The 17,300-nt window shown below is 38.9% G+C and overlaps 1 protein-coding gene across 1 annotated transcript in view; it reads left to right on the top strand.

Moving 5' to 3' along the window:
• The first annotated feature begins 365 nt into the window (after positions 1-365).
• Positions 366-17,300, top strand: part of LOC127619753 (cyclin-dependent kinase 6-like) — a 52,516-nt gene continuing 35,581 nt past the window's right edge. The window contains exons 1-4 of the mRNA XM_052092733.1: positions 366-732; positions 1,434-1,762; positions 10,412-10,547; positions 15,921-16,088. Coding sequence (XP_051948693.1) covers positions 1,539-1,762; positions 10,412-10,547; positions 15,921-16,088 — 528 coding nt within the window. The 5' untranslated portion in view covers positions 366-732; positions 1,434-1,538. The remainder of the gene's footprint in view (positions 733-1,433; positions 1,763-10,411; positions 10,548-15,920; positions 16,089-17,300) is intronic.

Here is a 17,300-nt window from a genome sequence, read left to right as displayed (position 1 = left end):
CAAGCGAGAGCCTATCACTCTACATTCCAAATGTTTTGTTGTTAACCGTTTTCACAGGTTAAACAATTTTAATGCTACAAGATTCTTATGATTCAAGATATTCATGTATTGATATAGTTACTTATACAGTATTTATAAAAAACGTTTTCCATGGATAGGCTAATGCATCTAATAACCTCTCTGCTTTCCACATCTTTCCCCCTGCGGTGATCCCGTTTTGACACCGAGACAAAAACAAAAAGCGGTGTGAATGGTAAAGAAGCGAGCAGGCAGTGAGAAAGCAAGAGGAGGCGGTGAGTCTTTGTAGTCGGCGAAGAATGCGGAAACGCTCCTGCTCTGTGTCAAACTGCTCTGAAGGGGGTCAAAGCACATTCAGCCAGCGTGGGAAAGCGAGGAGACGACCGAGCACACACACAAGCACTGCATATTCTTGCATAGATGGGAAAAACATAAAGGGGGAAGGACGTTTGTAGCGGATCGATGAAAATCCGCCACATTTGATTCACTAGGCTTTCTTGAGAGAGTGATCAGACGACCCCTTTCACTTGTTTTGCCCGTTGAGTGGTACCGCTGGAAGATGGGGGTTAAACCGTGCACCATCCGACTACCTGTGTGGCCCATTGCAAGGACACTGCGAGAGCTGTGATGTCTATGGAGACGCTGGGAAAGTGAGCGCCGCTTTCTGCAACTTTATGAATGACGCAACTCTCCAGGCAGAATATAATAAACTGGGTAACTATACTGACAAAACTTGTCTACTTTTATAATTTGTATGTTTGAAAATGTGGCTTTACATGCCTATTGGATAAATTTTTATTATAGTAATATACATGAGTATTGTTTAGATAACGCCGCGTAAGTGAATCACTTTGATTTCTGCAAACAAATGCATGCTGCTAAAGTAATTTAGTTACAGCGATTATTGATATACCGAGTTAAACAATGAAATCAGTAGACAGCCACGTGCTCGTCTGGTACATAGAAGAGAATGGACAATCTTGTCATGAGAATACGTAATTACATACTCATTTTTTTTTTTGCGTTTTCATACATGTATTTATATATATATATATATATATATATATATATATATATATATATTACACATAAACAATATGTGTATGTTAGATTCAGAATTTGGCCCTAACACAATCGTTTACTACTTGGAAACGAGCAACACCAGACGTACCTGCATGTGTTGACTCGAACGTTAACAAGTAATTATGCTTTATTGCTTAGGATTCCAGATGTTGATATATTAACTGCTGTTTACTTTATATATGGTTATAAGGTCGGCAAAAGTTAGACTCTTGCGATTGTATAGGTTGTGATTATGGTGTAGACAATATCACTATAATTTGTAGACAAGTTTTGATTTAACTCTGATCACATTTGTGTTTACCTCTACTTCCTTTTGTGCTCGCGCTCAACAGGCAGTGCACGTGCCAGCGCCGCTCTCCCAATAATGCCTTTGTGAAATATCCGCGCGCTTGTCACGTTTCGGGATTCCCCGCAGTACATCGCCGTGAGAGAGAAAAATGGACAAAGAGAGCTTGACCCAACAATATGAGCCGGTGGCTGAGATCGGCGAAGGTGCGTACGGAAAGGTGTACAAAGCACGGGATTTGAAGAACGGGGGCCGATTTGTAGCGCTGAAGAGAGTTCGCGTGCAGACCGAAGAAGAGGGAATGCCCCTGTCTACCATCCGCGAGGTGGCGGTACTGAGGCAGTTGGAGTCGTTTGAACATCCCAATGTGGTCAGGTAATAAAGGGGGAATGGTGGTCTTGCTAATAAAGGATGCATGAGCAAGGATTTATACTGTTCATACACACTCATAATATGTGGGTTGGTTAGTTTATGGTTGACAACTTCACATGCTTCCTCATGTTGTATCTACTTCCTGTAAAAGCATGTTGCGCTCATAAAACCTTGTTAAAGGGAGATCCCCTACAAACTTTTGAGGCACATATTCTAACTGAAGATAACTGTAGTATGCATGTATTAGTCAGATTTGCATTCATTACGTAGCATTAGGCCCACTCAGTTCTCATATATTGAAATAGCTCAAGTGTGAGGTGCTCGTAATTAAATATACAAGACTGCGCTAATAAAATGTGAATTGCTGAAAGAAGATCAGCCCTAATTAGTCATAGACAATATATTGGCTATGTCAATTAGTCAGCCAGTATTTGGCCATTTTGTGATAATCTGCATCTCTATCATGCCCACTTGGCCAATTAAAGGTGCACTCAGTAATTTTTTTTTTTGTTGTATTGGACTTACTGACACCTAGGGCCATGGGTGCTACATTATTCAAACCATAGCTTTCAGTATCCATATCATTGTAGAAACTCACTATTTACAGATTATTTTAATCCAAGTGTGAAAGTGTCCGATATCAGGGCAGCTACTGAGATTAAAGGGGTTGTAAGCGGTTTTAGCCATTCTGTTTACACAAGACTGAGCCATTAGGTTAGCTCCCCCCTTCCCTTTCATAAACCCTGCACTCCAAAGATACCAAATGAGCTTTTTTGATACCAACATCATGCAGAAACGGTTGTTAAAAACAAAAGACACAAAATAGCACCGTCTGAAAACTGTTATGAACAACATGGCTTTAAAAAGTCTCTAAAATTAGCTGCAACTACAACTCTATGAGAATATGCTAAATGATTGACAGGTCAAAAGCTTGTCCGTGGTTCACGGACACATTTTTGTTTGCTATTTACAGAGTCTAGAGCTGACACAGAGACAGGTGAGATATCTTACAACACTTGTTTCATATCTCTCAGGGAGTAGGAAAATTTTCTGTCCCTTTCCATGAAAAATCGCTGTAGCGTGGAGAAGGGATGGTCAGGGGTCCATCATTCTACCTGGCCCCGCCCTGCTCCATGCTACAATCGCTTACAACACCTTTAAGCGAGTAGAATTCGGGTGGTCATATGATCCCAACATGGCAGCCCCCATAAGGGGACCCTGTCCATGTTTAATTAAACTTCTTTTATAAGGTTAGTTTTGTGACTGGAGTCTTTTATTTTATACATATGTTTTAAAATTACTATACATTTTTTCAGTGTAGCCATAACCTTTTTCAATGAGGTAAAAAATTACTGAGTGCACCTTTTAAGAGTAGTGTTATTCTTACCATTTTGTCATATTCAAAATCTACCGTAGAACTTTATTCACTAGGTATATATACAGTTCAAGTCAGAATTGTACTTACACTTGTTGAAGTCATAAAAACTTGTTTTTTTAATCACTCATATAACTCGTTTTTCATATTCGCAAACTATAGTTTTGGCAAGTCTTTTAGGACATCTACTTTGTGCATGACACAAGTAATTTTTACAACAATTGTTTACAGACAGATTGTTTCACTTTTAATATATATCACAATTCCAGTGGGTCAGAAGTTTACATACATCAAGTTAACTGTGCCTTTAAGCAGCTTGGAAAATTCCATAAAAGGATGTCAAGCTTTTAACCAATTAGCTTCTGATAGGAGGTGTACCTCTGGAGGTATTTTAAGGCCTACCTTCAAACTCGGTGCCTCTGTGCTTGACATCATGTTATAATCAAAAGAAATAAGAAAATTGTGGACCACAAGTCTGGTATTTCCCTGGGAGCAATTTCCAAATGCCTGAAGGTACCACGTTCATCTGTTCAAACAATAGTATGAAAGTATAAACGCAATGGGACCACACAGCCATCATACTACTCAGGAAGGAGACGCATTCAGCCTCCTAGAGATGAATGTATTTTGGTGTGAAAACAGCAAATCAATCCCAGAACAGCAAAGGACCTTGTGAAGATGCAGGAGGTAACGGGTAGACAAGTATCTATATCCACTGTAAAACGAGTCCTATATCGACATTACCTGAAAGGCTGCTCGGCATCGAAGAAGACACTGTTCCAGAAATAACATAAAAAATCCAGACTACAGATTGCAAGTACACATGGGGACAAATATCTTACTTTTTGGAGAAATGTCCTCTGGTCTGATGAAACAAAAATGGAACTGTTTGGCCATAATGACCATCGTTATGTTTGGAGCAAAAAGGATGAGGCTTGCAAGCCGAAGAACACCATCCCAACTTTGAAGCATGTGGGTGGCAGCATCATGTTGTGGGAGTGCTTTGCTGCAGGAGGGACTGCTGCACTTCACAAAATAGATGGCATCATGAGGAAGGAAAATTATGTGGATATATTGAAGCAACATCTCAAAACGTCAGCCAGGAAGTTAAAGCTTGGTCGCAAATGGGTCTTCCATTTGGACAATGACCCCAAGCACACCTCCGAAGTTGTGGCTTAAAAAAGGACAACAAAGTCAAGGTACAGACTTGTGTGTGTGTGTGTATATATAATATATATATGGATTTTTTTTTTCTTAGTGCATATGAAAACACAATACAGACAGTTGTCAAAACACAATTTATCAGCAAAACATATACAATTTAAGCCTCTCAGTTGAGAAATGCACAGCCAGGTAATGAGAAGTGCAAGAAAGTAACAATATGCAAGTGAAAGTATGTTCAATTATAAAAAAATAAAAATAAACTTGCAATAGTCTTAAGTACTAGTACCAGATGTTACAGTTTGGAAGATATAATGAATAATGTTCATAACAAGTAAGATGATGAGGTCTCAAACAGTGATGACAATGGATAATATACCTTTTCTTTTTTTTGAATATTTTATTGAATTTTGAGGAAATATGTCAAACAACATTATGACAAGGAGGAGGGTGGGGGTGGGGCTGGGCCATGAGTGTGCACGCCTGGACCCCAATCGTGCTAATCAGCCAAGGAGAGGGATAAAGATGAGCCGGATGTGGTAGTTTGAGAGAGAGCCACACACAGCTGCCGTGTGTGTTTATGTATGCGCATGTGCACTCACTGCCTGGCCCCAACGTCCTCCTCGTCACAAACACATTTAAGCTATTTTGTGCATCTCATTTGCTATATTTGAAATGTATTTGTGGATATCTGCATTACGTTGGCCCCCTTGATGTCTGGATGTCAATATCAGCATTGGCTAGTGAAAAAAACATATCTGTCGATTAAAAATAACGCAATTAATCACAATGCCCCCGGACCGTAATAAGGAAGATTCCTGAGAAATGCAAGCTTGTAGTACCACCAGTTTACTCCAAAGGGAAGAAGGTGAAACTTCAGCTGTGTGATCAATGCACAGTTTATACAGTGAACAAAACAACCCTTCAGCAGCAGAACAACACAAACATGCGTTACGCTCTTGCGTTCAAACACATGATGGAGCACAAATCCGAACTAAGGGATCTCAACATGTGTTCTAAGTATTAAACTATATTTAACTTGACACAGTGACCTAAAAATTTATGTTTATGACGTAATGCACCCGAGACGCTATACAAGCACGTCTGACGCAGGTGTACATTGAGGGGTCCTTAAACAAGCCCTCATAATAAATCTCGAACTGATTGACAAATTCACTTGTGAAATGTATTGCTGTGAACTGTATGCCAATGATTGTCTTATGATCAATAATATGGTAGTAAACAATACATTGTATTCTAAAGCCGCTTTTTGTATTGTCTTATCAATGATGAACTCTTCTGCCACAAGAATGTAATGCATTTAAATTATTTGAATATTTTATATGTGTGTATATATATGTATGTGTATATATATATATATATATATATATATTTACATTTATTAATTTGGCAGATGCTTTTATCCAAAGCGACTTACAGAAGAGGAAAACATAAGCGAATCATCTTAAGGAGACAGTGGTACGAAAAGTGCCATATTACAAAGTTTCACTATCATCAGAATAGTATACAAAACAGATTTAAGTGCAACCGGTTAAGTGCTTTTGTAAAAGATGTTTATTTAGCCGTTTTTTGAAGATGGAGAGTGAGTTAGCTTCCCGGATTGAGTTGGGAATATATATATATATATATATATATTTATATATCTGTTCAATTTCTCATTAATGCAATTATCTAATCAACCAATCACATGGCAGTTGCTTCAATGCATTTAGGGGTGTGGTCCTGGTCAAGACAATCTCCTGAACTCCAAACTGAATGTCAGAATGGGAAAGAAAGGTGATTTAAGCAATTTTGAGCGTGGCATGGTTGTTGGTGCCAGACGGGCCGGTCTGAGTATTTCACAATCTGCTCAGTTACTGGGATTTTCATGCACAACCATTTCTAGGGTTTACAAAGAATGGTGTGAAAAGGGAAAAACATCCAGTATGCGGCAGTCCTGTGGGCGAAAATGCCTTGTTGATGCTAGAGGTCAGAGGAGAATGGGCCGACTGATTCAAGCTGATAGAAGAGCAACTTTGCCTAAAATAACCACTCGTTACATCCGAGGTATGCAGCAAAGCATTTGTGAAGCCACAACACGCACAACCTTGAGGCGGATGGGCAACAACAGCAGAAGACCCCACCGGGTACCACTCTTCTCCACTAGAAATAGGAAAAAGAGGCTACAATTTGCAAGAGCTCACCAAAATTGGACAGTTGAAGACTGGAAAAATGTTACCTGGTCTGATGAGTCTCGATTTCTGTTGAGACATTCAGATGGTAGAGTCAGAATTTGGCGTAAACAGAATGAGAACATGGATCCATCATGCCTTGTTACCACTGTGCAGGCTGGTGGTGGTGGTGTAATGGTGTGGGGGATGTTTTCTTGGCACACTTTAGGCCCCTTAGTGCCAATTGGGCATCGTTTAAATGCCACGGCCTACCTGAGCATTGTTTCTGACCATGTCCATCCCTTTATGGCCACCATGTACCCATCCTCTGATGGCTACTTCCAGCAGGATAATGCACCATGTCACAAAGCTCGAATCATTTCAAATTGGTTTCTTGAACATGACAATGAGTTCACTGTACTAAAATGGCCCCCACAGTCACCAGATCTCAACCCAATAGAGCATCTTTGGGATGTGGTGGAACAGGAGCTTCGTGCCCTGGATGTGCATCCCACAAATCTCCATCAACTGCAAGATGCTATCCTATCAATATGGGCCAACATTTCTAAAGAATACTTTCAGCACCTTGTTGAATCAATGCCACGTAGAATTAAGGCAGTTCTGAAGGCGAAAGGGGGTCAAACACAGTATTAGTATGGTGTTCCTAATAATCCTTTAGGTGAATGTATATATTATATTTAAAGATAACTATGTATAATTATTACATCATTATATATTGAATTATTGTTATATGAGGGGCTTTCTCAGCAAATAATTGTATATGTGATTAAATGCGATTAATCGGCACACCATGTATTTGAATCGATTGACAGCCCTACTGTTAACCGCTAGCCCAAATCTTTTTCAAGCATAAACATAAGAATTGTTCGTCTCTTTAAATGAAAATTCTGGGTTTAATAGAAGTTAAGCTCAATCGAAAGCATTTGTGGCACAATACTGATTATCACAAAAATGAGTGTCAGCTTGCCCCTCCTTTTCCTTTAAAGCAAAAATCTTAAAGGCACTTAAAAGCAGAAAGGTGTTTAAAGGCAGAAATGTGAAACTTATAGTTTTAAAAAAGCACTTACAATAATTCTTCTGTTAAAACGCATATTATTTGAGATGTAAAGTTGTTACAATTGTCTTTTTTACTGACGTTTTAGAGTTTGACATATCATCATAATGGGCTATAACTATACACAGAAAAGGTTAGTAAGCAATTTTAATCACACTAAAATCATGTTAACTCACATATTGTTTATGTCTTGTGGTTTTACTTTTGAAACAGTGAGTATTTTAACATTTATGGATTGGCCCATTCACTTCCATTGTAAGTGCCTCACTGGAACCAAGATTTTGGCTTTAAAGGAATAGGAGGGGCAAGCTGACACACATTTTTGTGATAATCAGTATTGTATCACAAATGCTTTCGATTTTCATTTAAAGATTTGCTCAGTTGATTACATCTTTTTTTTTTTATATATATATATATATAAAAAGGATGTCTAAATTATTTTTGTGGTAATCAACATCATACCACAAATGCTGTCTATAGAGCTTAACTTGTATTGAACCCGGAATATTCATTTTATAAGATTATCTAGTTAACCATGTTAGTGTCTTCTCTTTTTGCATTGAAGATGAGTATGTCTCCAAGGAACAGCCATGCGGGTCTCATTGTGTTGATAATTAGATTGTCAAATGCAAATGGTGCCATTGACTCATGCACCTCTCTGACAATTCACCTTCTGGGGTCAACTGAAACAAGAATGATTGTTGACCTTTATTTACAGATGTGAAACCATTGATGTGCAAATATCAGAATAGTTGGTCGTCTTTTCAGCTAAATAGGTGCATTTAAATTCCTCATTGTCTGTGTCTATTAGGGCTGAAACGATTATCAACAACATCAACAATAAAAAAATGTTGATACAATTTTTTGTTGTTGAATAGTTGTTTGATCTCATTTAACGTAACATGAGATCATATGAAACTAATGATGGTGCGTGAGAGGAGGATGGCTGCTCGCGCCTAACTAAGGAGAGGAAGAAAACACAGGCTCACAGTCTCAGATGCACTCTAAAACTTCCAAACAGATTCAGGTGATGTAGCTCGCAAAGTATGAGGGAATTAATACAATGCAAAAATAAAAAATAACTAAATACAGAAGCACTCTCGTTGTGGAATACGTGGAGCCAGATCTGCCACTGCACTGAAGCAAAACTGCCTGTCGAGTGTCTTTAAAGGAAACACCCCAGAGTTACATCTTTTAATACAGTTATATTTAATGCATTATAGCTTTATTAAAGTTCAAATAATATGGAAGCAGGTCATGTAAATAAGAAATTACGAAACTGGCATTTCTCTGTGCAGTCAGCAGTGCTTCTATGTCTTTACTGCAGTCGCAGAAGTATAACCAAGTGAAAAAATACACTTATATTTGAGATTCATTCTCTTAAAGCAATCTAAATATCTTATATGTTGCTTCTCAAGTAAATGTATCTTGTTTCATGGATTTTTAGACAATTTTAAATGGAAAACAAGACACAAACACTGGATAACAATAGTTAGATTAATCGATTATCAAAATAATAATTGTTTGCAGCGTTAGTGTCTACCATCAAGGTCATCTTGTATTGTTTGTACAATGTCAGTTGATATTTTTAGCTTGGTAACTTATGTTAAAATGACTCCCCTGGGTAGGTGGAGAATCTTGTTAGATCATTTTCGTTCTTGCAGCTAATGGATTGATGGCTCAGTTTTAAGAGCTTAGCTTGTTCATTCAATTGATGACAGGACTCGCGTCAATGGCTGGCCTTGCTCAAGGCCTAACCTTGCCATTTGCAGTGTGGGAAATGGAGCACTGTGCACTAAAAAGCTGAAGAACACGTACACTTAATTTTTTCATGACTAGTCCAGACAAGGCCTGGATTGCAATTGCAAATGGTTTCATAATTTGTCCATAAATGCAAACGGAATTGCATCACTATTGTTTGACTATATGTTTGTGAGTGCATATATCTGGGATTTTATCTGCAGAAGAGATATTTTCATAGAAAAAAAGGCAGAAAAGTAAATAGCTCTGAATGGAACACTAAATGGAGTCTCAGTGCAGTGCTGTTAAGGGACATGGGGCCTGAGAATCCAAATGGGCCAGCAACCTCTCAACCTCTAAAAATGAGTATATTATTCATGCCATATGTTTTGTTTGTTAAGAGGCTTCATTGTGGAAGTACAATCTGGATTACAGGGGAAGCTCTTCCTGGAGAAATTGTTTATGATGTCATGGGATCAGATAACACTACTATGAAAGATGATCATCATAGATTAGGGATACCTCTCTTTGACTTCAACTGAACATCAAGGATAATTCATTATCTTTGCAAGAGACATCTAACAATTAGACAGCTCCTCCCCTTTTATCTTATCTTGTGATGGAATAAAAAGCACACATGCTTATGTGTTATGCATCTTTGTCCTTGCAGAATGGGTAGTAAACAGTGGGCTTTGGCCCTCGAACATTCAGTTGTTGTTATAATGAGAGATCTTCAGTTTTCATGGAACATCATGCCTTTATCTCATTGGTGCTGGGGCAGTGGCTCTAACTTGACTTTGTTTAGAAGGTAGGTTTTGTTAAACTCTTTCGTGCAGGTTACTTGGGTCCAGATGATACAAAAAGGTTCAAGTATGGCATCAAAGTATAACTTTAAATTGATTATTTATGTTGTTGAGGAGGGTCTACCTAAGAGTCAAACATCTTTCATATATTAATGTAGAAATGTTTGGTACATCAGTGTTAAATTATCAGAAGAGTAAAATGTGTTTTGGGTCAAACAAGTAAAGATCATGGAAAGAAACATCCCACTCTTAGAATGGTTAAAGTTTACTAGTCAAGAAGTTGAGGGGTTCAACTGAATTTACTGATTATGCCTTTCTTTCATCTAGATTGTTTGACGTATGCACAGTTTCCAGGTCTGACCGGGAAACCAAACTAACTTTGGTCTTTGAACATGTGGACCAAGATTTAACCACATACTTGGAGAAAGCACCTGATCCAGGAGTGCCACCTGAAACTATAAAGGTATCTTCATACCACTACATTCATCTCAGTATTTACCAGCAATTAAATTTTTTGGGGGGATTTCCTCCTCAATTTGGCATGCCCAATTCCCAATGCACTCTAGGTCATCGTGGTGGCGTAGTGACTCGCCTCAGTCTGGGTGGCGTAGGACGAATCTCTGTTGTCTCTGCGTCTGAGAGCATCAATCCAAGCATTTTATAACGTGGCTTGTTGAGTGTATTACCACGGAGACGTAGTGCGTGTGGAGGCCCACTCTATTCTCCGCAGCATCCACGCACAACTCACCACACACCCCACCGAGAACGAGAACCACATTATAGCGACCACGAGGAGGTTAACTCAATGTGACTCTACCCACTCTAGCAACATTGCCAATTGGTTGCTTAAGAAGCCTGACTGGATTCACTCAGCACGCCCTGGATTCGAACTTGCGACTCCAGGTGTGGTAGTCAGCGTGAGTTGACTGAGCTACCCAGGCCCCCAGCAATTTTGATTATTTAAAGAAACTATAACCTCATGCATTTAGATAAGGAATGTACAGTATATGTACAGTACATATTAGATATGACCGCAAAATGTATCAAAGTGTAATAACTTGTATGTATTGCCCACGTTTCAGTATGCAGTCAATTTATGATTGATAAAACCCAAGTCCTACCCTAAATTTTTCTAATAAAATATGCTAATTCACTTGGAAATAGGCCAGATAATGGAACTAAAATGGGTTTGAAATGCAATTAAATAAAAGAAAACCCATTACAAACCAAGTGCAACCTTTAAAAATCAAAACTTGCATTAATTAACATTTGAAAAATAAATGTTATATTTTGTGCTTTTAAATGAGCATCTATCCAAATATTGTATTTCTATGCTCCAGTTCCTTTCAAACAACTGTTTAAAAAGATATAAATAAAGCAAGATTTTATTTGTACTTTAAGGCCCATGAGCAAAAAATGAGTGGTTTGGCCTTCTAAGCAGCCAGATGAAGGATAGAACTCCCTCAGATCACAGAGTCTTGTCCTTTTGATGGGCAGTGCATGTGGTGGATGGGCTTCTAATTAAAGGTTATGGTGCTTGTGTGCCTCTATTTTCATTCAGTTTTGGCTTTCACCAAAGATTGGCCAAAAGAATGTTGTTTCAGTGTGTGCGTGTGCGCCCGCATGCAATGGGTTTGTGTAAGTGTGTATGTCTGTGTAGTGGCTTCCCTCTCAGTGGCTTGCCTGTACAGGATAAACCTGTGAACTGCAAAGGCTTTTGTTCCTTGAGGGTTAATGTCATTCAGTCCAGATATCATTTTCATTAGTCTAGAAATAATCCTGCAGTCTGACGTCTGTCTGAAAAGGTTTGAGCGGAAAGGTTAGATTTTTTTTGTCCTGATTATCTACTCTCCAGGTAATCTATTTTGATTATTTACCACATGCTAGTCTTACAAATCCATTCATCATATTTTGCTACCTCTCCCCCTAGGATATCTTACATTGAGTGTTGTGAAGAATTATATCTCTCTCTTTGTCAGTTGTGCCAAGTTGAAATGGAAACAGCAGCTAAGAAAGGTTTTCAAAAGTTAAAAAAGTGACACCTTGGGGGATCAATATGGATTGTATATCAATAGGGACTTTTGAACAAAACGCAGTCTTGGTTGGAGTCTTTGGTTTGCATGTTAGAGATAAATAAGTGGTTTCTCTGCATTCATCTCAGTAACTGACCTAATCAGACACCATCTGTGGAGTTAAAAATAAAATGGCTAATTTGATTTTTCTTAAAGAGAAATGGAAATGGTGGCAAATAAATATACTTTTAGGTGTCACTTTTTTACTTTTAAAAATTAGTAAGGATTTTGTATAGAGAGGTTTGAGTCTTTGGTTTCCATTTTAGATTTAATATGTGGTGTCTGTGCATTCACACCAGTGACTGCTTCTTTGACCTAATCAGACAATTTTGAGTCATAAATAAAAGAAAAGTGAAATGTTATTTTCTTTATCATTATGATCAGGTCAACAATGGACAGATTATTGGGATCAGGTCACAAATGAACAAAAATGGATGACACACAAAGATTAAAGAATATATATTTAAAGCTGACGTGTGTAATTGTTTTGATGTTAAATATCTTAAAATGCAGAGTCAACCATAAGTAAGCCACTGTGGCTCTGTTGTGCTATTAAAACGAACCGTTTGTTTGAAAGGCCCGTTAAGCTGGACACAGCAATGCAACTCAACCAGTTTGGTTGTGGATAATCTGTTTGTTCAACCAATGGAGGACGGATGAGTTTTCTGGAATTTGAAAATCTGTTTGGTGACGTTAGAGGCACAGAAATAACACACTTCAACTTTGATAGCCATTTATAATTTATTTATTCAATACACGATAGAGGCTTTTAGAGTTAGAATATTTCCGTATGTGCAACCAAAGGACACTTGAATATGCATTAGTGAGTCTTCATTTTGTCAGGCCACACAGACTGCGATTCCCTTTGGGAAACCAGATAACAGACAATAGATGTAGATTGTGGATTCTGTGCGGTCCTCCCAAAGATGCCCAAATAGCTCATTCACCACCATCCTAAGGACACCAGATTGCAGAAGTCCCAGCCTCCACCCCATTCCAGCCCCCAAACTGCCCACTCCTGCCCCATTTCAGACCCACCGCATGCTAATTGATGAGAGAGGCCCCGGGAATCAAATGAGCTGGAAGGAGATCAAGCGGCTGGCCCTGTGTTGGGGAGTGCGGCTAGGCTCTCCTGCCCTTCTGGTCCATAAAGGAGAGCCTAATGAAGCATGGGGAAAGAATTACACTAACGCTAACTGGCAGATGTCCTGCATTGTGCTTGGGTACAATAAACAATATGGCTGCCTCTCATGAATTAGCATGAGAAAGGGGGGTGCCTTCTGGAAGCTCGGATTTGACTGCTGTTTTTAGGGAGCTTTTTTTCTTACACTCTTTCCTCTGCTTTATTTCCTCCTTTTCCGAGAAGAGGTACTTTAGGACAGGTGCTATCAAATCTTTCCTTTATTTAAAGCCTGAATGTCTCTCAGCGAAGCCTGGTTATTTCTGGCTGGTATTATTGGTTTAATTTGAGGCATTAATGTTTTGATTGTAAATTATGGTATTCCTGTTGTACGAATAGCATGTTACAACAAAGCGTCTCTTAAAATTAATCCAGATTCCACATGTCGGGTTTAGAGATTTAGATTAAAGATTGTGTGACCAGTATATCAAGGTTGATTTCCACTGAACTAAAATTCTTTGTAGAGTAAACTGAAGCAGTTCAAGCATAATGACCCTCTAAAAAACAGCCATTAATAATCTGTAGGTGTGAATGGAATCTGCAACCGCAGAATTCTGCGGAATTTCAAAGAATTCCTCAGAATTCAAATGTCCTGTATTCACAAAAATTCTACATGCACCTTGTTCCTTGCATATTTAATGAGGGTTTCAAATATCATTGATATCATAGTTCTCTCAGCTCTGTTTTGCTATACTTAAATCTATTCCAAATATTTTTTCCCCCCACAGTCAGTGCAGAAGTCTATGCAGACTCTGTTTGGCCCTGATAATTATATACATAACACATGTACAAAAGGTACCTAATATGTGTTTGGAGTAAGGGAGGAGGGGGTGACTTATGTGTGATTACCCTTAGAAAAAGTTAAAAACCTAAGGGTAAAAAAAAAATTACCCGTAGGTCACACTTGGCTGGTTGTGTGCCTTTTTCTTTTCACTTGAGAAAAAGTGTGCCAACCGTGGGCCACATTACACCAAGACAGTGGAACTGGTAGGGGGTGATGCCATTTTATGAGCTCCCAGAATAACTGCTTGTTCCACGGCTGGCCTGTATATCTGGGAGGTCATTGCTGGAATGGCATTCAGAAAGGGCCCTTGTTTATGCTGGCTACCAGGCAAAAGGGCCTCATCTAAAATACACGCGTTCCCTAGTGTGGGCCTCTAGTGGGCATATTGTGAGGACCTCCATCCCCTTTCCCTCGCCTGGTCTGACTTGTGCCATTTGCAGATTTCTGCTTGAGTGTGTGCCCCATTGTAAGTGGTTTAATCACTCACCAGCTGGTTGGGGAATGAACATTGCTTTGGGCTCAGATCCATGTCACTTGTGAGGCCTTGGCAGCAGGTTTCTCAGGGGTAGGCTGCTACCGCTTGATACCTCTGCTTTGGAACGAGTCAACCAGCAACTGGGAGCAAATGCTTCTCACTTTTAACTTAATTTTATCGCCGCATGTTTGTGTCAGCCCCCTTTTTTGGGGGGGTTGGGATCAATATTTTAGAGAATTGCGACATTTTACATAACAATACCGTATTAATATTCTAACATCTAGAATCAATATTTGTAGTTGCATTGTTCACATTGATATTGTTGGGATTAAAAGTGATGGACCACCATTAAGAGCAAGTGTGTGAGCAAAATGCTTACATGAAACATGCTTGTTCTGAGTTAGCATTTTGGATGAATAGTCTACAACTGTTCATTTGTAAGGATGTCTGTACAAATCCTCCGTACAGCCTGGTTGCAAGGGATTTTGAGTAATTGCAAACCTCATGAAACCAAAGTACGCTATTCATTTTTTTTTATTTTAACTGACACTGATGTGCCTATGCTCTATGCCTCTTCTATGGCTTTACAAAGATGTAAAGCAGAAAGGTTGGCACTTGTTGCTCAAAGTACAGTAAAGATGAATGAGAAACAATTGAGTAAATGGTCACAATGTATTACAATATTGAATCACAATACACCAAAAATAATGATTCACAAAATAATAAATTCAAAACTAATATGCCAATATAATATTGTATTTCCAGGTTCCTACTGATTCCCATCCCTAGATCCCAGCACAGCTGCGGTCATTCTCTTTTGTATCTGTATAGTTTCTACCAAAGGAGATGTTATTTTGGCCATTCTCTGCTGTCCTCTTTTTTTTTTTTTTCATCCTCTCCTTTTTCTTTTTTGAATTGCAGTAGAAGAATCATGTGCCGATTTGATCTTGGCCTGTACACTGAACAAGTCGATTCACAATTAGCCGTGATCCTGGGACAGCTGCAGGGAAGTGGAGGTCTACAGGAATGGTGCCTTACAGCAACATATCTTTCCTGCTCTGCCGTCATGTTGGTTATCAACATCTGTCCTGCTTCAGCTTTAAAGGGACAGGCTCATTTTTTTTCCCCCCTGCCCAAGCAACTGGATCTCTAATTACTGGTCAACCATGCAAATATACTGTATGTTAGCTGTTACCCATAGTTTTTCGTAATCGGTCGTCTTGATATCAATACTATTGAATCTGTTTTGTTCACTTTGAGTTATTAAATGTATTTTGGGCTTATGTATTTGGAATGGCTAAGGTCTTCTGGTCTTGTCTTGGCAGGATATGATGTACCAGCTGCTGCAGGGTCTGGATTTCCTCCACTCTCACCGTGTGGTTCATCGAGATCTCAAGCCTCAAAACATTCTAGTCACCAGTGGAGGACAGATCAAACTGGCTGATTTTGGTCTGGCACGGATCTATAGCTTTCAGATGGCTCTGACTTCTGTGGTGAGTAACTGGGTTGCACACATTTGTGCCGTAGCTAATAGAGGATCAAAATATTTTACAAGGTGGCCAAATACACATTGCAGCTAAATCCAGTTGACACTCTTGACATCCCCACATTCTATTTCATCCTGTTGCACTCTGTCTTGTGTCTTGTTTGAACAATACCGTGGTGAGGCAGAGTCTGAGCTGCCAAAGTCGTTCCACAACAGAGTTCAGCCGAATACCACTCTCTGGGAATATTACTACCGTACAAATTTAAATTTAATTACTGTATTGCCATAAATATGGCACTACCATTTGAAAAATGCTTTAGTACCACTGGTATTTTGAAACTTAAGTAACACGGTAGTATCATGGCATCGGTATACTGTGCAACACTACTCCCCTCCTGTGTGCTTAATCCCATTTTGTATGCACAAGAGTTCAGATATTTACAGGCGTGACAACTGCATTCTGCAAGCAAAAAATTTGAGATCTATCCTTCATCATAGTTGTTCCCTAAATCCCTGTGGTCTTGGGGTAACCCATACATTACGGTCCAGAATGAGCATGCTTTTTAAAATTAACAAAACACTGCACCTCTGTTCGATGGTGTGTTTATTAGATTTGCTGGACATAAAGGCTTTCTTCAGACTGAAAGATCAGATTTTGTTTTTAGACTGTTCAAACAGCAAGTTATATGTGGTAAAATGATTTTTTTCTGTTCAGATTGGAGTCGCTTTTTCTAGCACATCCACATTAGCAGTCATTGTAACTAGCAAACTTGTATATATTCACCATGTGTGAGAGTTTAGCAATGGATTGTTTTCATGAGGCCAGTATCCAAAATATCAACACATTCATCACAGATAATGGCTTAAAAAATAGGAGAGGTGGCATATTTACATTTATGCATTTGGCAGATGCTTCTATCCAAAGTGACTTACAGTGCATTAATTCTATACATTTTATCAGTTTGTGTGTTTCCTGGGAGCATATTCAATGTTTGATGCTGCTAGGGTTGACAACTGTCCCGTTTAAGCTGTGATGCAATGGAATATGGCCAAAATTGCGACGTTACAGTGTCCTGTATTTTAGTGGGGAGTAAAATAGCCCATATTGAAGAATACTGAAATGGTCGTACAGCGAGACGGTTAAAAGGGGATTGCCGTCATGTATTAAAGTGCACAACATGTAAAGCATCCCGTATTTGGGTGAAACATTCAATACCTT

Source organism: Xyrauchen texanus, chromosome 26 (genome assembly GCF_025860055.1).
Source record: "Xyrauchen texanus isolate HMW12.3.18 chromosome 26, RBS_HiC_50CHRs, whole genome shotgun sequence".
Classification (NCBI taxonomy): domain Eukaryota; kingdom Metazoa; phylum Chordata; class Actinopteri; order Cypriniformes; family Catostomidae; genus Xyrauchen; species Xyrauchen texanus.
This window is presented reverse-complemented; position numbering and strand designations above follow the sequence as displayed.